General features: G+C 35.7%; 2 protein-coding genes across 4 annotated transcripts in view; one reads left to right on the top strand and one right to left on the bottom strand.

The window, feature by feature from the left end:
* GNPDA2 (glucosamine-6-phosphate deaminase 2) overlaps positions 1–5989 on the top strand; it is a 30391-nt gene extending 24402 nt beyond the window's left edge. The window contains exon 8 of the mRNA XM_064584435.1: positions 5969–5989. Within this exon, the coding sequence (XP_064440505.1) occupies positions 5969–5973 (5 nt within the window). The 3' untranslated portion in view covers positions 5974–5989. The remainder of the gene's footprint in view (positions 1–5968) is intronic.
* Positions 2415–24044, bottom strand: GUF1 (GTP binding elongation factor GUF1). 3 transcript variants are annotated; one of them, XM_045881211.3, is made up of 17 exons: positions 23636–24044; positions 21837–21948; positions 21538–21686; positions 21196–21276; positions 20232–20309; positions 18991–19074; positions 16217–16281; positions 15305–15508; positions 13795–13934; positions 12513–12636; positions 11989–12121; positions 11032–11175; positions 9571–9704; positions 6144–6245; positions 5185–5304; positions 3597–3633; positions 2415–2590 (listed from the first exon to the last, which is right to left on the bottom strand). In XM_045881211.3, exons 1-17 carry the CDS (start codon positions 23798–23800, stop codon positions 2453–2455), a joined length of 2010 nt encoding a protein of 669 aa, XP_045737167.1. In that variant the 5' UTR covers positions 23801–24044; the 3' UTR covers positions 2415–2452. The 3 variants fall into 3 exon arrangements, with proteins under 3 accessions (XP_045737167.1, XP_045737168.1, XP_045737169.1); XM_045881212.3 differs by lacking the exon at positions 20232–20309 and having other exon boundaries at positions 23636–24036; XM_045881213.3 differs by lacking the exons at positions 15305–15508; positions 16217–16281; positions 18991–19074; ... (3 more) ...; positions 21837–21948; positions 23636–24044 and adding an exon at positions 14112–14207.
* Positions 24045–27244: the final 3200 nt, after the last annotated feature.

The raw sequence follows: 27244 nt of genomic DNA, 5'->3' as shown, positions 1-27244 counted from the left end.
TGAAATGTATTTACAATTAAGTTCCTTAAAATAAACAGCAAATAAAAATAAATAAAACTGTTAGTATAAAATAGGTTCCTTAAATCCCAAATAACGTAGTTATAATTGCCTTGTGTTATAAATGGTCTTTAAATAAGTCGTATCATCTTCCAGTCACACACCTGGTAATAAAGTACTGATTACTACAAACTACCCTATCTAAGAGAGTCATAGTGTTACAGTGAAAACGCTGTTTTGGTGCATGATTAACTAGTTATTTCTAGTTATTTCTGTGCTTAAATGTGGCAGCTGAAACACAGCTTAGAAGACCTTTGCATCACTGCCCTTGATGTTAGGGGGCTATTTTGAGTCAAGCCCATGTACACAAGCTCCTCAGCAAACTGATTTCTGGCCACTCTAGCTCCCTAGCTCAGAGGCTAAGCTGCTGTTAAAGAACTAAGAAGCCTATCAGATTCCCACAAGGCAATAAAGCATGGTAGCTAAGAACTAGTAGAAACCACCGTTTGAATCCCAGCTCTGTCAATAACTGACACCGGCAAGTGTTAGGTCTGAGCTGCTTGCCCTATAAGATGGTAACAGTACTTGTACCTCGACTGTTGTATAGACTGAATGAAGCAGTGCCGACGGAGTTCAGCTCAATGGCTGTCATATGTTATACTCAATAAATGGTGGCTACTCTAATACTCATATTTAAATTATTGTAATGTTTGCAAAAATCTCAGTACTGTTAAGGTCCTTAGAAGGCACACAACTCTGTATCATGAAAATCATCTGTTTGGGAGAGTGGTCAGGAGAGCGAACTTAAGCTTATACTACAAAATTTGAAAAATACTTTTATCACTACAAGTAAAACTGCTTCCTAAAGTCAGAGGTTAAAGGAAGAGAACTAAATCTGTCCAAATTATACACATACTAATACAGCATAAATATTAAATAGTAGACACATGGTGCATACTTCATGCCAGGTACCAACTTATAACTTTCTCCTGACAATAATGGTAGAACAGAACATTTTGTCTTAGCAATTACATGTAAATGCTCTTCTAGTTCCTTTTTTTTTTTTTAAAGATTTTATTTATTTATTTGAGAGAGAGAGAATGAGAGAGAGCAAGCACATGAGAGGGGGGAGGGTCAGAGGGAGAAGCAGACTCCCCGTCGAGCAGGGAGCCCGATGCGGGACTTGATCCCGGGACTCCAGGATCATGACCTGAGCCGAAGACAGTCACTTAACCAACTGAGCCACCCAGGCGCCCCAATGCTCTTCTAGTTTCAAATATACTATACAAAATACAAATATTGTTATGGAATTTCATATTTCATCTGTTCTATTACAGCTGGAGGGGATAGGGAAGATATATGAGCAGAATATATAAGCAGGATGAAATCACAGGCTAATTAACCTCCATACACAATTTTAAGTAAATCCCACTATCTTACAGTTAGAATTACCTCATAATGTAATAACCTTAGTATAAAATATATCGATAGTCTTATCCCTATAAGACGTTTACCTCATTCAGTTCATTCAAGGCAGAGGACAAAATTCAATGGCTAAAGTATCTTATTGTAATACAATCTGCCCTCTAGTTTGTTCACTAACTGGGTGAATGGAGGTAAGAAGAGCCATGATGGCCATTTACTGGCTGTGTGACATCAAGTAAGTTACTTAACTAAAGCTCTGTCTCCTCAACTATGAAATCTAGACAATAATTATAAAACTGCCATTAATAACAGCTGCTAATACCAAACACCTATCGGTCTGCACCAAATGCATCTTAATTATCAAGATTAAGACAGCCCCTACCCTTACTTTAATTTAGATGTGTATTAAACTGTTTCAAACATAAAAATTTTAACAAAAACTAGACAGCACATGTCCAGCTAGAATGCTGTTTGACTTTATTTGATAACTGACTCCTATAAATCTAAATTTCTCCAGCTAACAACAAATTGATACTTAGGTGATTCTGAAAACACTTTAGCTGAAGCTTGAACTAGATAGAATCTAAAGTATGGGGCCTTTTAGTGTAAGAAAAAATATGCCTGAAAACAAAATAGTTAAGATTCACTGAACAGTACTGTGTCATACACTCTTCTGAGTATTTTAAACATACTATCTGATCCAATCTTCACAACAACCTATGGAGGTAAGTAACAGTATAATCCTGACTTCACTAAAGAGTAAACAGAGAGCTTAAGCAATAATTCACCTTGCTAGCGAGTGGCAGAACAGAAATTTGAAACCAGACAATATGCTTCAAAGTCCAAGCTCTTACCTGCCCACTCCTTACTTTTCAAAGAAGAGCTAATCGGTTATTTAAACCTAAAAACCCTGAAAGTAACAAGCAAATTTTAATAATTTTAATTCTGTTGTCAACATACAAATTGCTATGAAAAATTAAAAGATACACAAGTTTTAATTTATGAAAACTCATTGTATTTTTTCCACCAATTACTTATCAGGTTGTGTTCTTAGAACTTTTATAAAAGCATCTTTTGGAACTTCAATGTTGCCAATTTTCCTCAGTTTTTTCTTCCCTTCTGCTTGTCTCTTCAAAAGTTTCATTTTTCGGGTAATATCACCACCATACTGAAAAATATTTTTAAAAATTGGAAGTCCAAATCACTCCACAGAAAATCATACAATTGCATACAGACATCAATACAGTTATAATAACCTCACAATTATTACCCATGAGGTAGACATCTGCAAAGTTACCTATCACCTTCACAGCAGATCATAATTTAACATCTTCGAAGAACGATAAAGGCTTTATTTATTTTTTGGATGGGGATGAAGATTACCAAGGAAACCCAATATTATATTATGCATGTCAAGAAGAATTATCAATCCTCTTACTGATTCAAGTCTTAAAATTCTGGATCATATAGCTGTCTAATAAATTCATATAGGCATAAGTGTGCCAGTCCTGACACTAAGGATTTAGAAAAAGCATTCACCATTTACTTTTCATAACTGAGTTAAGAAATTTTAATGGGGGGGCGCCTGGATGGCTCAGTCGTTAAGTGTCTGCCTTCGGCTCACGTCATGATCCCAGGGTCCTGGGATCGAGCCCCGCATCAGGCTCCCTGCTCAGCGGGGAAGCCTGCTTCTCCCTCTCCCATTCCCCCTGCTTGTGTTCTCTCTCTTGCTGTGTCTCTCGCTGTCAAATAGATAAAATCTTTAAAAAAAAAAAAAAAAAATTTTAATAGAAGGGACCACAAATGGCAAAGCAATGTAGGAGAGGTGGATTTCAAATTGCCATACTCTTCCCACTCTAAGACACAGTCATTGCCTTCAAAATTTCTCCTTATAAATTAGATCAATAAAACATGTTATCCTGATCATAACTATTACAAAAATAATTTATTGGGTAGTACTTCATATAAGGAAATTTTTATAAATAAAGATACAAAAATAAGAATGTTATCAAAATGAATATATTAACAGTCAAGCTGAGATTTACCTATTTAAAAAGAAAACTGGGGATGAAATGGTTATTGTAAAAACAATGGAAGCCAATATATACCCCCCTCTGATTTTACTCATGAAAACAGATATATTAATAAAAAGTAGAATACAGGCAGATACGTACACATTTTGCCAAAACGTTTTTCCTATAAGCTTTCACACTGTAAAAGAGGAAATTTTATATAAAAATTATGTAATTTCAATATACTCTTTAAAAAGGAATTTTATTTTCAAAAACAATCTCCTTTCAAGATTTAAATAATCATGTTATACCTAAGTAAAACTGCCATAAACAAATAGGTCAAATGCTCTTATCTATTTTTATGTATTTGGCATAAAATAGAAAATGGATTCAACATCAACATAAATTTTATTAAGAATAAAAAAGGTCAAGACTTGTGGTAGTCTTGATTAATCCAAATTCAAGAGTAAGTATAACCTTAATTATAAGAATTATACAAGGTCATTTCTGGCTCAACCTAGAACTGTTCTTACCACTACTATTTCCAAAAAATTTAAAAATAGTTATCACATTACTAACTCTACCACATGTGGGTTAAGAATGACTAGGAATATAAAAAATATATTACTTTTATAAACCCCTTTTCAGGGCAAACTAAATAATTTTAATATATCCACCCAAGCAGATACAAACTAATCTATTTCTATAGTGTTTCTAAGAAATTTGGAAGAAATTTGAAAAAAGTTCCATTTATATGTATTCCTTAAGAAGATATAAAAATCTTTTTTTTTTTTTCTTCTCTAAGGTATCTTCTAACCTCAACACAATTATGTTAGACTTATATGCTGTTTTAAATTGTACTTTCCAGGATGTTCCCTGGTTATCAACTCTACTCTGCTAATCTCTGGGTACTCATGAAACTCAAAACAATTAACTAAAGCAAAATTGTCTTAGGAAATGAAATTCACTGCATATATAGGCATAAAATTTGTCCCAAGACTATGTAAAAATGTTGGTTGTAATTTCACCACTACTAATACATGTAGGTTTGGGTTTAAACTACAACCGAATAGCAATTTCCAGGTAGGGGATACTTCTGATTTTCCAGGAGTCAAGGAAATATGCTACATGCTACTTCCTGCATTTACTGTTACCTAGTAGAGCAGCTTATTCCATGTTCTGATCATATCTCTCATAAAAAAGACCAGTTTCCTACATAAATTAGCCTATCTTCCATGTCTACTATAGATTACATAATCAATCTACAATGCAAAGCTCAACATAACAGCATTCCTGTCTGTCATCTCTGATTGCTAATTTGGCTAGATCTGAGAAGTGATATTAAATGCTTCAAGTAAAAATCGTAATTTAGTTTTGTCTTTTGGAAGAGTATCTCCAAAACTTTTTTTTTTCCTCAAAATTTAAGTTTCAGTTGCTATTAGCTTATAAATTATACCTTACCCAAGAAATTCAGTAATCATTCAGTAAAATCAATGGAAATAAAGCAATTCCTCAAACCCATGCCCATTATATTATTATAAATAATATCACTCAGTTTTAAGTAAATCACTGTAACAGTTATCAATTAAGTGGAATTAAAAATCAGATTAGTGTTTCTACAAGTAGGAATAAAGCTTAGGCCAATGTGAAGTTAAATTTTTCAATATTATTTCATAATACAGTTCTAGTCCTATCATTTCTAACCATTTATCATTTCTAAAACAGAGAACAAAAATGAATTTCAACTCACGTTTCTCTTGCAATGATTTTACTTCCAATAGCAGCTTGAATTGCTATCTCAAACAGCTGCCTAGGAAGAGAATCCTTAAGACGTTCACATATGGCTTTGCCAACAGAGTGTGCTTTGTCTCTGAGAGAGAAAATGCAACTATTTACATATCCTAAATATGAATATTTAAAGTACCTTTCTAATCCAGATACATAATCAATGTAAAGGTGATTTCTCAAGGAGGTTCAAATGGAAATCATTTGTCATAAACATCCCTTATTATGAATCATATGACTTTTCTGATTGCAAAAATAACATTATGACCATTACAGGAAATGTAGAAAAACATACATAAAAACCATTCTTGATGCCCTTCCCTTCAACCACAGAAAACCAATGTTAAACATTTTAGAATGTCTATGTTAAACATACATCCTCCCATTATTTTTCTGTATGTTTGGTATTTTAGTTTGAATCATAGTGTATATATGTCAACCCTTTTATTTAATAGGCATTTTTATGTCACTTAAGATTACTTCACAGTGAAGTTTTAATAGCTTAACAGGATTATTAAATAGGTGCTACATTATTTTTATCAATCTATTTGCTGAACATGTAGGATATTTTATTTTTCACTATTATAAATTGTTTTATGAATATAAAAACCTTTTTGTTCTCAATTTTAAATCTATCATAAAGTTTACAACCATTTCTTCTACTTCGTCTTACCCTGGTGAGGGAAACATTTCTTTCCATGACACTATTCTTTTTGACTATTTTAATTCTATTCTTTCATATTTAACAGTTTGAAAAGAGAAGCATGGAAAAAGAACGGAAGGAAAACCCAGTACAAGGAAATTTAATTACTTTTAAGTTTTCAAAATGTAGCTGTCAAATAAAAATAAGCAATCAATAATTAAATAAAAACATGTCAAAAGTGGTTACTTTCACATTATATGATTAGTTTCTATTCAACTTACTTGTGTACAATAGTTACCAGCTCCTCTACAAGATTTCCATTCAGTAGAATATCCATTTTTACAAGTTCTGCAGTCTGGTAGCCTGCATCTTCATAATCAAAACTAACAAGGAAAAACATCCAAGTGATAGATAAACATACTTCCCAAGAGACTGTATGATTTTTCTTTGCAAAACATCTTTTTTCTACCCATCCCCATACACCCCACCCAAAGATCTAACTTTCTATCAAAATATTAAATACACATTTCACATAAACGGATGTAGATGACCACAGTGAGGAACAAACTCCCTCATCTTTTTACATTTATGAAATGAAAGGCAAAAGCAAGGGGAACATGCTTTACAGGGGAAAGGAAAATAAACTGGTAAGCCAGTCTAGGAAAATGGGACACGGAAGGCAAATGTCACCTTCTTCCCAAAGTTTCCTCCCAAGAGCTGGCTGGCTGTCGACAACAGTATATATTAACGGGTCCTTCTCAGAGATTCATTAAGTTTGGGTTTCTGTTTAGCTTTCTATTACCAGTTAAATAAATGCTATGGCACTGATAAAGAGTCACTATCAACAAGACTTTGGATTTCATATACTACTCTTCGGTTTGAAACTTCACGGGGCTTTTCTGAGGATGAAATAAGTTAATACGTCTAAAGCACTGAAACAGTATCTAATACAAAAACAGTGTTTAGAACAGAGCCTAGCTTAGCACATAAAAGCACTTGGTTAGCATCCGCTATCACTATTAAACAATATGGCCAAAGCTTACAATGCTAATCAAAACAGGTTTAACTCTCAAAACTGAAGTCTAAGGAGAAAGAAAACTTTAATTATACTTACATGTCTTTTCAATTATGGATAAGAACATGTACAGTCCTAAACTGTCTTATTTATTTATTTATTTATTTATTTATTTATTTATTTATTTATTTGACAGAGAGACACAGCGGGAGAGGGAACACAAGCAGGGGGAGTGGGAGAGGGAGAAGCAGGCTTCCCGCCGAGCAGGGAGCCCGATGCGGGGCTCGATCCCGGGACCCTGGGATCATGACCTGAGCGGAAGGCAGACGCTTAACGACGGAGCCACCCAGGCGCCCCTAAACTGTCTTAATTTTAAAACAAACTGATGCCTAGAGCTGCAAGTATTTGGTTTCTAAACCTTTACCGGGAAGGTCACAAATTGATACTGATACTCTCGAAAACCATATTATTACCTAGTTTTGCTAAAATCCTTTCTTCAAGAAACATTAAGCATTTACTATATGAAGATACCATCTTAAGTACTACACAGAATACAAGATAAAATCTAGGCATAGTCTCTAGACTTCACCTGTTTACAACTTTAAAATCTTCAGTGCTCCAAAATTTTAGAGTTTCTCCACTCATTTTTTCAAAAGAAACCATTAAACAAATGTCTGTGTTTCCAAGACAGCCAAATGGAAACCTAACCTCTATCCGAAACACAGTTATTCATTCAAGTGGACCCTGAAATGCAGGAAACAGTTTTAGGACTCCAAAAGGCTACTTGGGGGTTTAAGGACAAACAGTTCCATCAAGTTAAGGGTCAGGGCAGCCTCACTACAGTCTTCATATAACAAAGGAATCCTTCTTCCGACCCAGCTGCAGAAGATCCTTGCCACCTGGCGTAAGAGAAATTGTTCCTTATCTCAGTCCACAAGAGGCCGATGGCCTGGGCTAAAAGATCACAGACTGTGATGCATTTTTATTGTTAGGAACTGAATATATGTAAAAAAGGTCCATCTTGAACGTAAGAATCCCCTTAATTCTGGAAGCTGGCATTATTTTATTTTTACACAGTTCAAAATTAAACATGTTCTTTCATTTAATCTGAAGTATGTTTAAGTTTCTAAACTAAAAGATTTTAAGCCCACTTAACTCATAAAGTGGTTTCCAAATGCAAACTACAAATGACAGACTTTATTAAAAACGTTTATAAACACTTAGCTTAGTAATCATTCTTTTAACCACAATAATTGTTCTTTTATTTTTTATTTTTTTGTTTAAAGATTTTATTCATTTATTTGTCAGAGAGAGAGAGAGAGAGAGAGTGCACAAGCACGGGGACAGCAGAGGGAGACAGAGAAGCAGGCTTCCCGCCGAGCTAGGAGCCCCATGCAGGGCTCAATCCCAAGACCCTGGGATCATGACCCGAGCCGAAGGCAGACTTGAGCCACCCAGGCGCCCCCACAATAATTGTTTTTTAACAACATGCTGCCTCAGTTCACTTTACTTTAAACCCCACTGCCACTTATTTGCTTAAGTTCTTGTCTAAAAGAAGACACGGAAGAAAAAAATTGGGTGAAAAAGTAGAAAAAATGATTTCTCAATACAAACACAAAGAACACTCCTTTATATCAATTATGACTCTTTCATTCTAAAGCTCATTTCATAAAGCTAAATTTCCAGGTCACTGTAGCATGTTTTTTGAACACTGGAACTCTTCTTCGAATGTTAATATTAAATATGCCTGCACATGCATGTAGGTGCATGTGTATTTTACAGATGTGAATGTTCATTTTCCCCACTTCACAGCGTTTTATATTCTTATATTCCAATATATGCTATCCAATAACGTAAGATTTTAGGATACTAAGTGCATCTAGAGTTATTTACCCCAACAGAAAATACTCCCAAAATGCTATGCATGGAGTTCTTTGTTACTTAGTATCTTCCTTCACTTCTATCAGGCTGTTCCTCCATGCACTCCTGGGGAGGAGACAATGGTTTTCATAATGTGAACCACTTATTCTGGAGAAGACCAAGTTATTAAAGTGTTCACAGATACAGGGGCGCACCTGGCATTTTTTAGACTAAATATGTACTTCTGTTTTCCAAATACATAGAGGTGCTCCCAGGATTACATAACACACAAATACAATGTACCACTAAGATCACAGTAGCTTCTTAAAATTACGTATTTTTTTTTTTTTTTTAAGATTTTATTTATTTGACAGAGAGAGATACAGCGAGAGGAGGAACACAAGCAGGGGGAGCGGGAGAGGGAGAAGCAGGCTTCCCGCAGAGCAGGGAGCCTGATGCAGGGCTCGAACCCAGGACCCTGGGACCATGGCCTGAGCCGAAGGCAGACGCTTAACGACTTAGCCACCCAGGCGCCCCAAAATTACGTATAATTTTTAACAGACAGGGGAATATACCCCTTCATGAAGAGGACACTTTTTTTTTTTTTTTTAATTAAAAGAAGGGTAATAGTTTGATGAATGGAAGGAACTCATTCTTCCATAAGCAAATTATGAATACTCCCTAACACTTTTAGGGTTGCTTCAAGCCTTTCTATCCTTCTCCACTATCTTCAAGAGAGCACAGATTATTAAATAAGTGGAGTATTAGTATACTCATGTCGGTCAGTATTTCAAAAGTTATCCAGGTATCTGAATTTCCCATTAAATTTTTACCTAGCATATCCAGAAGACAAGGATTTCAAAGAATCATAAAAATCCACCACAATTTCATTCAAAGGGAAGAGATATTTAAGCATAACTCTATTTTGATCAATATACATCATATTCTTCTGAACTGCTCTTCGAGCCTAAAAAAGAAAAATGTGTTTAATGAGAACCTATTTAAATGATTTACAATGAATATAGAAAGATGTCAATTACCAACCTAAAAATTTCCTTACAAATCCTAATAAAGAGAGGGCAAAATGAAGGAATATTTAATGGTCTACTAAAAACTTGCAAATAATACAATACAGAGAGAACTATTTCGTATTTCAATTATATTTATTACCAAAGCTTTTAATCCTTTGTCTTTATCTAACAATTTTATTTTTAAAATTATATAGTATTTAATGATAAATCAAATGTAACTAAAAATAATATCAAAGTTCTAATTTCTTGTTTTACAAACTTAGGTCCAAAGAAATTAAGCAAGTGACCAAAGTTTTCTAGTTTGTGATTACAGAATTAAAATGCAAGTCCACTACTAATCATCTGAGAGTTCTTTCCAATATATGTCAGAGTACTTTTTTTTTTAAGATTTTATTTATTTGACAAAGAGAGATATAACGAGAGAGGGAACACAGGCAGGGGGAGTGGGAGAGGGAGAACAGGGAGCCCTATGTGGGGCTGGATCCCAGGACCCTGGATCATGACCTGAGCCAAAGGCAGAGGCTTAACGACTGAGCCACCCAGGTGCCCCATGTCAGAGTACTTCAAATAGTTTTGTTGAGGACTATGATTTGTGGATTAAGTCATTTATTACATTGTGGCAAAAACTAAGGCAAAATGGGGAATACCCACCCTTTAGTCAAAAGTCTCAAGTATTATAGTCATCTTTCAAACTACCCTCAATTTCAAGTACTATGAAGGCTAAAAGGAACTATTCTTTTAGCTAGTCAATATAAATAGGCATCAAATTTCTTTCCTTTGGGCTAACATATCAACTCAGTAAATTAACATGAATGATCAAAATTCTGGTTCTATTTTTCTTAAAGTCAAAATTATTTTAAAAGTGTATCTATATCGGGCGCCTGGGTGGCTCAGTTGGTTAAGCGACTGCCTTCGGCTCAGGTCATGATCCTGGAGTCCCGGGATCGAGTCCCGCATCGGGCTCCCTGCTCGGCAGGGAGTCTGCTTCTCCCTCTGACCCTCCCCCCTCTCATGTGCTCTCTCTCTTTCTCTCTGTCTCAAATAAATAAATAAAATCTTTAAAAAAAAAAAAAGTGCATCTATATCTACATCTCTATCGTATGTGTGTGTATACACACACACACACACACATAGTTGTAGATCTTCATGAAAATTTCTTACAAATTCAATGTGCTCTACAGAGAGAAATTTTTCAAAACCTGAGTTGGAAACCACTGTTAGGACTAAAATTAACTTTTATATTAAATTGTATTATACTTATACCTGGCAAAGCATCATTACTTTTCCAGTATATTCATCTGGTGTGATAATTGTACCCAAAATAACTGGCTCCAAATATTCTGTTACTTTTGATTTATCAGGGAATTGTGCAGGATTGATGATTGTAATTTCCTTTTCTCTGTATTCCTAAAAATAAGAAAAATCACCAACAGCTAAAAAAAGTCTTAATTACCGTGTTTTAAAATTTGCTTTTAATTTATAGATGTTAGAATTTATTATAATTGCATTTGCTGAATAAAAAAAAAAAGAATTCCTAAAACTTAGACTATTATCTTTACATGCTTTGTATTTTAAAAACCACCCAATTGTAACCATTTAATAATTTTTAATAAGTAACATATCTTGTTCATCAACATCTACTAAACACATCTCATGTACCACTTAGAAAAAGTATGATGTAAAAGCACATTTTAATCTGCCCTTTATAAGGCATTATCAGTAGTTTCCTAAGTTAATCTTGTTGGAAAATATTTACAGACACCAAAGTTAAAATTTGTTTAAAATGAAGAGACTGCCATTTAGATGGATTACTGTCTCTATCACTACCTTGAAATCTAAAATTTTCTACAGCCAGGTAGCGATGAATAAATACTTCACCTTTCATAAGATTAACTACTTATGACCAAAATTATATTCTTCATTTCTGTACTGGATTTAGACAGCATTTTAATTACTAATTCTACATTTTATTCTCAGTAACAGGCTAGACTGACAATATATAGATTTCTATCAGGTTAAGATAAATACTGCATAAATTAGTTCTCAAGTGGCTTCTCCATCATTAGTCATAAAGTAATTCAATTTTTAATGCTACTAATCAGGAAATATTTCATCTAATAGCCAGTCAGCTAATGGTGTACTAAAAAGTTTCTCTTGCATTCTGCATATACATACATACACTTATTTTGTTTTCCCTTGTATGCTGGTTCACAACAGTACCTTTATCAATTTTGCTGACGAAAGAACAGCTTTATATGGAACAGTTGGGGTTGTCAAAATTACAGAAGCATTATATTCTTGCTCCAGTCGCTGGTTGAAAACTTCCATATGCAAAAGTCCAAGAAATCCCAACCTGGGGGAGAAAAAGCCAAACTCCAAAATGCTTATGGTCTCATGGGCCCTGGTTTCTTTGATGAATGCAGTGTTACTTTGTGGGGGATGGGTAGAATCAAAACTCATTAAAAAAAAGTCATTCAAGCAATTCACATCATAATTAAATGCTAGGAAAAGTTCATTAAATAAGATTCAAAATTTAAAAAAAAAATTTCTATTGGAATTCTATTTAAAATTGCTATAAAGCTTACCCACAGAACATGAATACAGTGTGAAATAGGCAGATGTTTGTTTTGGTTCACTTTACACTAATAAGAACTTATCTTCAGAAATGAAATGTTCAGGAGCAATGAACCACTTAAACTTCACTTTTTAATAAAAATTTGATCCTACAGGGAAAAGAATCTTACCTCCAACCAGCACCTAAGGCAAGGCTACTATCCCGATGAACTGTCACACTGGAATCATTTATAGTCAGTTTTTCTACAGCACTCTTCAGGTTATTATATTCAGATTGGTCTATAGGGTACATTCCTGAGGACACAATGATTTCTAATTATCACATGTGAAAATCTGCCTAAAAGCTAAATACACAATGCTTCCAAGATCAAAATTAATCATTTAGCTTTTAAATTACTTCCCTATATTTCACTGACCACAATAATTGGTTTGCTAAAGAAACTGAGTATTAAGTTACACTGGCTTCAAAGTACCTTGCAAGTTTCAAAGCCTTAATGAATTTACAAATGGATTCACAACCCAAGTGATGTTTTTATGCTTTTGCAAAAATATAAGAAAAATTACAAAGAACCATGGGAATCAGGCCTATTAGAAAAATACATCATTTCAAGAAACAAAAGTTGAAGACATCCCACAACCACAAATGAAACTCCCTTAGTAGATGAAAAACAGAAGTAGAAATGAAAGCTACACTGAATTCTGTAGGGCAGGTAATCCATTAAAATCAAAGATAAATTTTGCTTTTCTCAATTCACCAACAAAAACCATACAATTACTGATTCATCAGATTCTTTTTCATCTGAAACCTCAAGTCCTCATCTCTCAAGTCCTCCAAAATTCCAATGATTGGCTTTGCCTAAACGTGGGGGTAAACAAACTTCATACTTCCCCGTGACAGATACAAAGGGAGAAAAGCAAGTGGAGGATACCCAGCACGGAGTAACTTGACGACCTTCAATCAGGCCTTCCTTTTCCAAATGTCTGTAACACTACACAGTACTAAAAAGTTGTGAAGTCATGCATACAAGAGGTAACACTATCCTCTGCCATGTCTACACTAGTACTGTACAATATTAAAGAAAGTCCAACAGGAAGGCAGTCAGTAAATGTCCACTGACAATTAGTACTGAAAACATCCTAACTAGAAAAATATTCCAAATGCAATGACCTACTCTCTAGGGAAACAAAAAGGAAATTCATATCACTATGTTCTTTTATATATCAGAGAGCTTGTTTCTTAAGAGCTTATAGTTTTTAAGAAGTTCTACAAAAATGTAGGAAATGATCTCCCACATAAAGTTTCACTATACATATGAAATTAACTGATACATAAATAGCACATAAAAAAAACTAAAAGAAATACAGTATTCTGGAATTAGCTATTATTTAAAATGAATATTTCTAATTTAGAGAATAAACTGGCCTTCATCCTTGAATTTGTGAGCTCCTCACCTGCAAATACCATTGGTTTCGCTGATTTAAACCCAGGCAAGGGCTCCACTGGTTGTTTATGTAAATATAATGTATCTCCTATTTGTGCTTCAGTGACATCTTTCATCCCAGCAATCAGATAGCCCACCTGTCCTGCATATCTAAATAAAATTATTATATGGAAATATTTACTGCTTTAATAAAGTTTCAAGTGCATACTCAACAATTAGCTCTACCTTTCCCGGAAATGATTACATTTTCCAAACAAAACCTCATCTAATTCAAAGTAAGTACTACATATCAATTCTCACTGCTAAACTGTCAGCAAAAGAACATACCATGCCTTACAGTCCATTATCAAGGGCCTCTGCAACACAACAAGTCTACGGCCTTCCTCATGACTCTGCCCACCTTTGCACATTAAACAACAGCTTCTAAAATATAATGTAAACATAGTGAAACTAAGTGCAGAAACACAAAATAACTTCTTGTAGTGTAAAACACTATTTTATTAATGAATTGTGTCACTAATGTGCTTTAAAAAAAAAAAAAAAAGATCAATTTTTAACCAAGCAGAAAAATGTGAACTCTAAACAAATCTGACACCAATCTGATGTTCCTCTTGTAGGAAAAGAGCACATCCCAAGATTTCAGAGTTTTAGCTTAGTTTTTGTTGTTTTTTTTTAAAGCAAATTTCCTACATGATAACAAACTAATTTACGTTTAGGATAAGGTATCAGAATCTTAAGTGAAGATACAGTAATGGTCAATGTACGAACTGTATGATGGAACACAGACTTTGGAAATATTTGAGTAAAATTAAAATAGACTTTATGACTCAATTAAATAAAAAAATGTAATGAGCAAAATAGTACTGGTTTTAGACATACATTAAACTATCAAGTGTGACCTATATAGTTACTACCTTAATTTTTACAGATGAGGAAACAATGACCTTAGAATGCTCCAAGTATGTGCCAGGTGATTTATTTCATCAGTACCTGGAGTACTGATAGAGCAGGCACTCAAGTATTTGTAAGTGAACTCAAATTCAGTTTTTCTAATGCACACTACCTTGCTAGCCCCATGTGTCATGGATTCTAATCAAAGTTTTACTGTGAATTCCATACGAAAGGAAAAAATTACCAAATTTTCTTCACTACTTTTATGTTGAAAAATCTAATTATAAAAAAATTAAATATCAAAATTGATACCCACTATGATTTGGATATGGGTGACAGAACCATCTCTTTCACTGTCTCATCAAATACATCAATATAGGACCCAATGTGCACCAGATCATAAAATTTGTTATGACTAGTCAAAAGGAATAAAAATATATCAAATTTATACTGTCCTTCACACATGAGAGTCCTCTTGCAAGACCATTTACTATTTAGTTGCATTAAATAATCAGTTTGGGTTTTTTTCTGAGTTACCAAATCGGGATCATTCTAAGCATACCAAGCTGAGAAAGGCAGAGATCGAAACACATACAAGTATATTTTAATTGCTATTGCAGATTACTTACAGTTTATGTGTTGGCTGCTCATTAGGATTCAGAACTCCTACTTCATTAACTTCATACGTCTTTTTAGTATGTGCAGACATAATTTTATCTCCTTTGGAAACCACTCCATCAAATAATGCTACATTGGCTATCACACCCCTATATTGGTCAAATGTGGAATCAAATACCAAAGCTTTCAGGGGATTTTTGCGATGCACTTTGGGACTATTAAAAATAAGTAAAAAGAAAATATACACATAATAAATTAAAATCTTAATAAAATGCCTATTTTAAAATCAAATATTATGCTTAATTTATTCTAGTACCTGAGAAAGTCACCCAAGTGACAGCCAAAATAAAAAGATGTTCCTCAAGTACAATGCCTATTTTTATATTAGTTTTATTTCAACCTTGAGTTTTAAATGACTGTTGTAAGGACGCCTGGGTGGCTCAGTCGTTAAGCGTCTGCCTTCAGCTCAGGTCATGATCTCAGGGTCCTGGGATCAAGCCCCGCACTGGGCTCCCTGCTCAGCGGGAGGCCTGCCTCTCCCTCTCCCACTCCCCCTGCTTGTGTTCCCTCTCTCGCTGTCTCTCTCTCTGTCAAATAAATAAATAAAATCTTTAAAATAAATAAATAAATGACTCTTTTAAGATGATTTATGAAACTGATGAAATACATTTATTCAGTATTAAAACACAGTAACTGCTAATTTATTCAAGTCTCTTTATTACAATGATTATTAGGAAGAGAACCCAATCACCCTTGTTTGCTTTTTTTTTCCCTATACTGTGCTTGACTTCTATGTATCAATAAAAATAAATAATGCATTTTCACTCACCACAAGAATGGTCTAATCTAAAATTACAGATCAGACTGACAGCCTTTGTACTATTAAAGATAAACACACAGCACAAAAATAGCAAAATACTTACGGTGGTATTCTTTCAATGACTGCCTGAAGAACTCTTTCAATGTTAGTTCCAAGTTTAGCAGAAATCTAAAAAAATATGTATTAAAAAAATAAATATTTACAGACTACTTTTCAATCCAGGTGACTGAGCTTTATAATCAGAAAAAAGAAAGAATTCTAACAGTTATCAATTTGAAGAAAGTAATAAAAGGAAGCACAAAGCATATACTATACTGACAAATGTCCTTCCATTACAATTAGGTGAGTCTATGGTTCTTGGATTAAATTACAAAAGCATTCTGATTATGGTACTGAAAGAACAGTGGTCTAAGAGTTTAAAAAAATCTGAGTAACAGTTACAATTCTGTATGGACTGTATGACTTTGACCAATACATATTTGAGTTTCAAGTTCCTCATCTAATAAATGATCATTTATATTTTTTCTAAATCTCAAGATTGCTGTGTAAAGAGAATAAACAATATATGTGGATGACACACATATAGTTACAAGGCATATTACTACTATGGTTCTCCCACTGAGAGAATGAGCCTGAAGACTCAAAAACCACGGGTATGACTCACCTTTGTCATCACTAGTAACTGGACTGCCTCTTGAAATCTTGATTTTAAAACCCATTTCCCAAAAACCACCTCTTAACCTTTAAACTCTCTCTAGATCAGTTTCTCAAGTCAGCACTAAGGACAGTTTGAGCTGATAATTGTTTTAAGGGTTGTTCTGTGCACTGTAGAATGTTTAACAGAATCTATGGAATGTCATCTACCCACAAGATGACAGTAGCACCCACTCCCCAGTACGACAACAAACATCATCTCCAGATATTGCCAAATGTTTCCCAGGGGACAAAACTCCCCCCTAATGAGAACCACTGCTCTAGACGCCAGAACCTTCTTTGCAATGATCCATCAAGTTCCCACCTCTAAACCATTGAATGTACTACCTTTTTTCACCATCCATTAGTCCCCAGCCCCCTCCTTTCCCAGCTGAGACTCCAGGGTCACAGTTCAACCACTATCTATTCTTTCCCTATCATAAGTTCGGTAAAACTCCACTGTGACTGCTTCCAACAATGTGTCTTGTCTTTTTTTTAAGATTGTATTAATTTGAGAGAGAGCGACTGAGTTACCACAGGCAGGGGGGAGGGACAGAGGGAGAAGGAGAAGCAGACTCCCTGCAGAGCATGGAGCCCAACACAGGGCTGGATCCCAAGACCCTGAGATCATTCCCTGAGCCAAAGTAAAACACTTAACTGACTGAGCCACCCAGGTGCCCCAACAATGTGTCTTTTCTATGCCTATAATACAAAGGGCTTAACATTACTGGAGAAAAATCAAGTAACTGGTCTGGCTAGCTTCTTGTGAATTCATGACCACACATCTCAATGTGCAGTTAAACTTCCTAACTTCCCAGGATGCGTCCCGTAGTAAATTCACATTACCACTCATTAAGGTGTTTCACACCACTTTCCTTTTCAATCTACACGTTTTCCCCTCTGGCCAATTCACTCTTGGTTGACGACTTTGCCTGTTATTTCGTTTAAGGAAACAGAAAATACCACAAACTCCCTTATCCAAAATAAACAAATCTATCTATCTATACTCACAACCATTTTGCGGTCTCTCATTACAATTTGAGAATTATTCCCCCTTCTCTGAAGACTCAATCCTTCCACACTTTCTATTCTGAATCCTATTCTAATCCTTCTCAAGTTCTTACTCATAACGCCCTCAAATTGACAATAATGTAGTTTGGCTTCTAGGACCTTTTCTCTACACTTCTCCCTAGGAAACCATATTCGTTTACAAGGCCTCAAATACCACATACATGTTAAAAACTCCTAAGTATCTATCTCTGACCCCAATTCTCTCCATGAATGCCTGAATTGTAGATTTACACAATATCCCTACTTGGATGTCTAATAGACATTTCAAACCCACTACGTCCAAAGCAAAGCTTTTTCTTTTCTCCTGTATCATTTCCTCTCCAGCTCCTCCTCATATCAATATTAACGTCTAGTATCAACTATTTGCTTAAACCCAAAGCTACCTGTTTCTTCCCTTTATTTCACTTCCTTACATGTAACCCACCAGCAAATCTCTCCTATCTACAAATATACATTAAATTTGCCCACTTCTCCACCATCACAATCACATACTTAGCCACCTCCACAGCACCTGAGCTATTACTGGAAGCTGGTTTCCCTTTATCAATTATTGTTTTCTAATGAATTCTCTATAAGGCAACCTGACCAGTTTATTTTCTTCACTTAATTTAAAATCCTTTAACTTAGAATAATTTTCAATACCTTCGAATCTTGAGAAAGTGATAAAACCTTTGTTCCTTAGTTTTTTCAACTGGATCACAAGAATAATTCCTAGCTCTCCTAACCATGTAACAAGGATTTTTGGTGAAGATCAAATGAAATATCAGTAAAAAGAACTTTGCAAAACTATGAAAGCTTTATATACCAATGGACTATCAAATACTATGAAATTTCACTTAGGCCAATACCTGAGATTTTTTTTTTTTTTAAAGATTTTTTTATTTATTCATTCGAGGCACAGAGATACAGAGAGAAAGCATGAGCAGGGGGACAGGCAGAGGGAGAGGGAGAAGCAGGCTCCCTGCTGAGCCAGGAGCCAGACGTGGGGCTCGATCCCAGGACCCTGGGATCATGACCTGAGCTGAAGGCAGACGCTTAACCATCTGAGCCACCCAGGCGCCCCATGAGATTTTTTAAAGTATAACTATGTCTTCAAGAAAAAGGGTATTTTACCTTAATACATTCATCACTTGGAATATCAAACACTTTTTCAATTTGCTTTTCAACCCTTGCAGGATCAGCATTCTTCAGATCTATCTTAAGAAAAAAAATTATGTCTTAACACAGTAAAAATAAAATGTATTACATATTAATAGCATTCAGAGACAGTTAAAAGCATACCTATAATAACTAATCCCTCTATTTTTCTTTTCAAAAGTGTTAAAATAATCTAGATATAGGCAATATAATTTTAACAAGTATGGCCACCGAAAAACAGAGAGCAGGCAGAGCAGAGCATGCAAAAAATGTAGACAGCTGGCCAATTCAAGGCATAAGAGTTCAATAACAATTTATCAACCATGTCAACTGATTTTTTAAGTTAGATATAACTTGACAACAAACTGTCTTACCATAGGCAACTTTGCCTCTTTTAAACTTAACTCCATTATAAAAAAAATTCAACTGAATGCAATGCAGTGTTTTGTTTTGTTTTGTTTTAAGATTTTATTTATTTATTTGAAAGAGAGAGACACAGCGAAAGAGGAAACACAAGCAGAGGGAGTGGAAGAGGGAGAAGCAGGATCCTCACTGAGCAGGGAGCCCGATGCGGGGCTCGATCCCATCATGACCTGAGCCAAAGGCAGACGCTTAACGACTGAACCACCCAGGCACCCGTTTTTTCTTTTTTTTAAGTAGGCTCCATGTCCAGCAGAGCCCAACGTAGGACTTGAACTCACAACCCTGAGTTTAAGACTTGGGCTGAAATCAAGAATCACACACTTAACCGACTGAGCCCCCTAGATGCCCCATAATGCAGATTTTTAAATTAAGAATCTTTATTAATTTCAAAATATAGAAGTTATGGTTTATCAACAGTGCTCAGGTTAGCACTTAACTGTTATGTTTCATGTGTTACATTGTTTTCCCCAAAGTCGTAAGTGCTTTTTCTTTTCCAATATATGTGTTAGTGTGATAAACTATTTTTTTGGCTGCCCTGCACATACTCCTTTCGTACAGAAATAGCCTTCAATCACTCCATGTCAATTCAGGCAGACTGTCTTCTAACTAAATTGTAAGGACACAGGAGTTTGAGTTGCAATTCTATCACATGCAATTCAAAGAAATAAATCCTACCAATATGTTTAATATATAGTTGAAGACTCTTCATATAAAAAATAGTATACTTAATACTCAAACACCAAATCCGCTTTTAGGAAGCAAAATACTGAACACTGTTGTCCCATTAGAATTACCTTGTTTATAACCGGAATTACCGACAGCTGTGCTTCAAAGGCAAGAAAGAAGTTTGCTACAGTCTGGGCTTGAACACCCTAGAAATACCAAGGCAGAAGATACTGATATGACCCTTCTACCATCTATCACAAAACTTAGCAATTTAAGACCATTCCATACGTCTTCACCAAAAGCAGAGGCATAAAGTATGGTATCTATACTTCCACGAATCTGGATAATTCCTTGTGAAAATTCCTTTCATTTTGGGAAATATTACTGGAGACAAAAAAGGTGAAACATGAACCCTCAAGGTCATGAAAGCCTACTAAGGGACACAGTAATGTGATGTGGTTTATAGAACCCTGTACTATGTATATAAGGTAGACACTGACTTTCCCTGACAGGAACAAGGAAGGTTTAACACAAGAATTATTCTGGGTTTTGAATGAAAAGTTTGTGAGAAACCGAATTATACCAAAGGGTTTACTTTAATAGGACATCATAGGTCTCACATCATAAATGAATATTTTTTTTATGATTATCTTTGTACCACACAAGAACCTGGTAATGTTACTGACATGTTTCTTTAAACCTAACACTTCCTAAATTATTACCTTAAAATCACCCAAATGACCTCCAAATTAGATTCATTTTCAAGTTCTGCTAAAAATTAATATTAAAACCCCAAACTAAGAACGGCTAAAAATGGAGGTTTTGGTAGGATGAATGTATAATATACTTCAACAATCCCTTCATTCTTCTGATCAGCTTAAGTGTTTAAAATATGAACTAGTCAATTTCACAGACTGCTTTAGTGCAATAAAATTCAAATTAATAGGACCAAATCATACACTTTGGCTTAAGTAATACAATAAATCTTATTATTTTCAAACACAAAAATTCCATTTCCAAAATATATTTTAAGGAAAACCTCTTGAAACAACCAAAGAGCATGTCATACCACATAAAATTAAAAGTACCTACCTCGTTTGCATCAACCACAAGTAAAACACCCTGGCAAGCAGAGAGTGACCTGGATACTTCATAACTAAAATCAACATGGCCCTGAGAAACAAAAAATATTGTTACTTCTAAAGTCAGCTGTAATTTTTTTAGGGAGGGGCATTATGGCAAATCTAGTGACTCCCCTTGATAAAAAGTTAATACATTTCTTTTTTGGCCTATACTTGTGAAACGATTTACTCAAACATAAAAACACTGAGAAAACAAAAAGTGTTTAATGTTCAGTTCAAAAACTGAACAAGGATTTGTGTGCACTATTAATACAAGGCTGACTTAACAAGAGAGACAAAATATTAAACTTACCGGTGTATCAATGAGATTTAAAAGGTACTGCTTTCCTTCACAATTATAGAAAAGAGATGCTGTCTGGGCTTTAACAGTGATTCCTCTTTCTCGTTCCACTTGCAATTTATCAAGAACCTGCTTATTATTTTTTGTTTTATCAATTGTGCCTATAAGAAGAAATATTAGTATTTCGATGGGCTTTTAAAAAGACACTATACTGCATATAAAATTAAAACCAAAACTTTAAAAAGCATAGTAAAAATGATGATTAATTACCCATGGCCATCAATTAACTATATAACATAAAATGAAAATACCTGTTAGTTCCAGGAGCCTGTCAGCTAAAGTACTTTTGCCATGATCCACATGTGCAATGATACTGAAATTTCTAATATTTTCAACAGAGAATCTAGACATGTCAATTTTTTCCTAGAAACGGAAGAAAAATAAAACATTTATGAGTATACATTTTGCATATGAAAAAAGTATACTAATTCAAAGATTATTCCTTTAGTTTGAATACTTTCATTTATAACATTTATATTATTCCTATGAAATAAAAAGATGCATGGCTAAACTCTAATTACAAGCAACTGATTACAACAGCACTCATCAAATACATCAGTGTCACTGTCAAGGTAACAACTTAGCTAAAGAAGAGTCCCTTATAAATATTTCCACCACTTAGAGGGCCAATAAGGAAATGAATTTATTTTCATGAATGAAGAACACAAGATACCTAGAACTCCTGAACAGCCTTAGAGCACCCGGTCTAATAAAACTGCTTGAGGCAAAAAAGCTACAGAAAAGTTTTAAGAATAAAAAGGAAATTCTTTCCCCCATCACACATTTAGTCAGCAGTCAAATCTATTTAAAAATCTGTGCTCCTAACAGAATCTTCAAAAGTTTAATTTAGATGCAATTAGGTTATTTGGCAACTTCTTTGGAGAGAGAGAAAAAAAAAGGTAACATCAGCAAAAAAACTAAAAAAACAAAAAACCTCATCACTTACATTTAAAAATATTTTAAAATGTAACTCCTGATTTTTAATTGTATTCATCTTCTTTAACGTTTTATGAAGACTCACTGCAAATTGCTAAAAATGGTTATTCAAATTGAATGTCAGTTTTTTTGTACTCTAAACATTTTATTTTTCCAAGCAAATCCATTCCATAATCAGCATTTAAAAAGTAAAATTACAATGAAATACACAATACTCATGAGCTTTACATTTTCTTTTTATAAATGAAGACGATGAAGGTGCAACTTCTATCTGAAAGAAACTGAGAAAACAACTAAACCTGATTTGTTTGCCCAGTGGATTTCCCACACCACCCTTTCAATCGCCATTCAATTAAAAAGATATACAGGACTGCACCACTTTTAAGAACTCTGAATTGCAACATAAATCCATTTTACATTCCACAATCTAGAAGAGGGCAATTATCATACTTGTCTTATTTTTTCCAGGTACTCCTAACTTGCATTCAATTACTCTACTTTTCTGCCTAAACTGTATCTCTTCCTATAGCAAACAAAGAGTGTATTTTTAAAAAGTTGCTGAATTCCTCACCTTCTCCACCACAAGAACAAAGACTAAGAAAACAAGTTTGCTTCGGATCACGTAAGAAGCTAAAGCACACCCAGCACTTCTTACATTATAGACACTGGACTAAAAAGTTCTACGCCTTACACAGCACAATACTCACGAAGAGCCATTCTTTTATTCTTATGTCATTTAGCAAATGAAGAAAACAGTTACGGAAAGTTCAAGCAGCTTCCCCAGGCCACAGAGCTAGTAAGTTGCAGGAAAACGGAGGTTACACTGGTGGCCTCTTCAGCAGGTTTTTAAGAGAATTAAATGCACGCCAAGTCCCTGCATCAGTGCCTCGCATAATCAAATAAATTAGTTACTGACATTACAAACTAGTAAACTCGAGAAGTGACTCGCCCTGGGTCACATTGATGAGCTGTGGAGGATTCAAAAACCCGAGAGCAAGGCGCGCTCTTGGCTCTACCTCCCTCAGAGAATCTCAACCTGCATTCACGCTTCCACTGTCGCAAGAAGGCCCTCCCAAGTTTTAAACGCGGTTAATCTGAGACTAACGGCGGTCACCTTGCGGTCGGCAGAGCTGTAGAGCCTGTCCAGAGTCCTGGACGTGGCAGCAGCCCCACGGCTCGGCGTGCGGCGGGGCTCCAGGAGGCCCCGATGTGCGGCTGCGGAGGCCCACGCCGTGAGCGCGCGACCGTGCCCCCTGCCCCGACCCACAGGAGTCCACATCCCTCCGCGCTACGGAAGCGTCAGGAGAGGGTCTCGAGACAGCTCGGCGTCATGGGCCGCGGCGCGATTTTCCACAAGGAGCCCTCTGCTAAGAGCCGGCGAAAAGCACCCAACCAGCTTTACGCAGCAGGAGAAGAAAAGGTACCGTGGCCAGTGCGGCCCAACTAGCGACCCCGGCGCGGCACCCGAGGCGCAGCGCCGCTCGTCGGCGTCCGCACGTAGCACGACAGGATGACGTCAGCGCGCCTCCACGCGAGACTGTAAGGAAGTCACGTGAGCGCGAACGCTCCGGTAGTGTTAGTTGTGCCCCAAAGCTGCCTTGTGATTTAGCTTCTCCTACCACTAGCACGATAATATAGCAGCTATTTTAAAATTTGAAAGTCGAAATAAACTCCCCCCCGCGTTGCTTCTGATATGGCTGATATTTTAGTGCATCTGTAAGGAAACAGGCGGTAAAATTAATTCCAATAATGTATCCTAGGACAGTTTGGACCAGAACGGAAGGTGGAAAAAGTTACACGCTGAACTCCCAGAAGTCTCCCATCATCTTGAAGTTTGATTTCAACAAATATTGACCTTGCAGAGGGCAGATCCCTGGTTAAGTAATGTAGGTGCTAATGATAAGAGATCATGAGACCTATGTAGCACATCCAGCGTCTGTCTCCCAGTATCTTGGGCTTTTCTGGAATATCTGAAGTTTGGTGCAGAGGAATGAGACAACAGCTGTGTCGAGTTCACCGTTGTATTAGTTCTACTTCGTGCTTGGACTATAAATCAGAACGGTACTTGATACAGCACTAATTGCTACCAGCTTTGTTAGAGAATAAACTTAACAGCTACCTTGAATTACAATGAACACAATAATTCATGGCAGTTCATATAAATCAGTTGCAAACTGCAATAATTTGAATATTAGTCGTCTTGATTTGACTATATATACTGCTATTATATACTTAAAATTTTTTCCTTAAATCAAATTACCTTTTATACTTAATTTAAAAGAAAAATTTGTATCATTACCATACATTGAAAAGCATTGTAAAAAAAAAAAAAAAGCATCGTGACCTGTCATAAAACAGTAATAATAAGTGTAATTAATTTTTTAAAATGTGATTCAATGCTAAGGTCTCACCTGGGAAAGGCTTTGAATCTCTCTTGATTAAACACGTAGATTAGCAGGACTCCTGGGTGCTCAGTCAGTTTAGCAACTGACTCCTGATCTCCCCTGGGGTCATAATCTGGGGTGGTGTGATCCAGTCAGATATCAAGCTTGTAGCCTGCTTAGGATTCCCTGTCTCCGTCTGACCCTGGCCCTCTCCCCTAACTTGGGACTCTTGCTTGCACCGCATGCTCTCTCTCAAAACAAACAAAAGCCAAGAACGTACAAATGTAGGTTAGCAGACATTAGAGAAAAATTTTAAAACATAACACTAAACAAAGATTTTTCTCCTAGACCTAATTAGCAGTATTGAAATAAATTTGAAAGGAGAATTTTCTTGGGGCGCCTAGTCCGTTAAGCACCTGCCTTCCGCTCAGGTCATGATCCCGGGGTCCTGGGATCCAGCCCAGGTGGTTGGGCTCCTTGCTAGGCAGGGAGCCTGCTTCTCCCTCTCCCTCTGCACCTGGCTTGTGTGCTCTCTCTCTCTTTCTCTCTCAAATAAATAAAATCTTAAAAAAAGGGAGAGAGAAAAAAAAGGAGAATTTTCTCTGTGTGATTGAGTATTCTTGATGCCATACTTATCTCAGCTAAAATCATCTTGGTACTTTCATTAGTCCCACCCTTCGGGAACACTGCTGTATCTTATGTAGTTGATGCTACATTCCCAAACCCACAGATGAAATATGTATTCATTAGAAAAGTAATCACTGAGCATTCCTAAGTAGGTACTATACTCGATATGGGAACTCAAAGAAATTAAGCAAGTTGTCTGAAATTACATAATAGGTAAATGGAAAAATCTGTATTTGAAATCAAAGCTCAACTCTCTGCAATATCTTTAACAACACAAGTTTATTTAGTTTTCAATCTGGGAAGAAAGGAGAGGTTGAGTCACTAAAGTTTCAAAGTGGAGGTATATTTTCCTCTGGGCCTTGAAGGATAAAAAGTTTTTCTCAAAGAGATAACTAGAGCCTAACCAAGCAGAGGAATTAGGGACAGCATAATTGCACTTACTATGTTCCCAGTATCACTCTACACACTTTCTATCTATCAACTTGTTTAATCCTTACAGAGACCTCTAATGCAGGTACTCTTGTGACTGTTTCTATACAGACATCTGAGAAAAGTGTGGCTTTTTACGTAACTGCCCACAGTTACAGTTAGCGATGAAGTGGGCTGTGAGCCCAGGCAGTCTGGCTCCATAGTCTGCACCCTTAACCATTCCATTAAAGTCTGCTGAGCAACGGCGGGGAGTCTGCTTCTCCCTCTGACCCTCCCAACCCTCCCCCCTCTCATGTGCTCTCTCTCTCAAATAGATAAATAAAATCTTTAAAAAAAAAAAAAAGTCTGCTGAGCAAGGGTAAATGAGTAAAAACATACTTCCTATTGAGTTAATGGTCAGTAGAGGGACATGGGCAAGATTTGGGACAGTGACATTTTACTTGAGGCAAGGATTTCTGAAGAGTTCATATCACAAAAAAAGAATCATTCCCTCCTATGAATAACTATAATAGGGAGATTACATCCTTACATATTATATCAATCCATAACTATCATATTTATGTATATCGTATGTATATTTTAAAACATTTGAAGGGCTTATTAGTGTGCTAGGACTGCCATAAAAAAGTACCACAGACTGGATGGCTTAAACAACAGAAATTTATTTTCTCACAGTTCTGGAGTCTGGAAGTCCAATATCAAGGTGTGAGTCAGCAGGGTTACTTTCTCCTGAGGCCTCTCTCCTTGGCTAATATGTCATGGTCTTCCCTCTGTACTTGTTTGTGTCCTTAATCTCCTCTTATAAGCACATGAGTCATTTTAGAGTTGGGCTTACACTAAAAACCTCTTTCTAACTTAATTACCTCTTTCAAGACCTTATCTTCAAATACAATCATATTCTGAAGTATATTGGGGTTAGGATATCAACATATGTATTTGGGGGGGGACACAATTTAGCCCATAACAAAGTGAATAATAACAACATAATACAGAAATAATTTTAGCACCTGTAAATTTGTTTCAAAGTTATGTGGAGCATTTTAACATTAGCATACTATTAATAATGTTTAAATAACATTACAGTAGTCCTCACAAGCCCATGCACAAATTTATAAGCATATCCACAGGATGTTAACAAAGGACCTCCAATACTGCTGGTAAGCAGCTAAAATGCTGCCACCATGTGTCTCCAGTGGAAAATACAGCTTGAAATTCATTTTTAAAGTCAGTATTTAAAATCTGTGATTATTTTCAGAGTTTCATATATTTTCAAATTAGGGCTT

This window comes from Mirounga angustirostris, unplaced genomic scaffold, assembly GCF_029215605.1.
Source record: "Mirounga angustirostris isolate CCGP_5_RB_7025 unplaced genomic scaffold, mMirAng1.0.hap1 SCAF_2, whole genome shotgun sequence".
Classification (NCBI taxonomy): domain Eukaryota; kingdom Metazoa; phylum Chordata; class Mammalia; order Carnivora; family Phocidae; genus Mirounga; species Mirounga angustirostris.
Note: the sequence above shows the minus strand (reverse complement) of the source record. Positions and strands in the feature narration are given on the sequence as shown.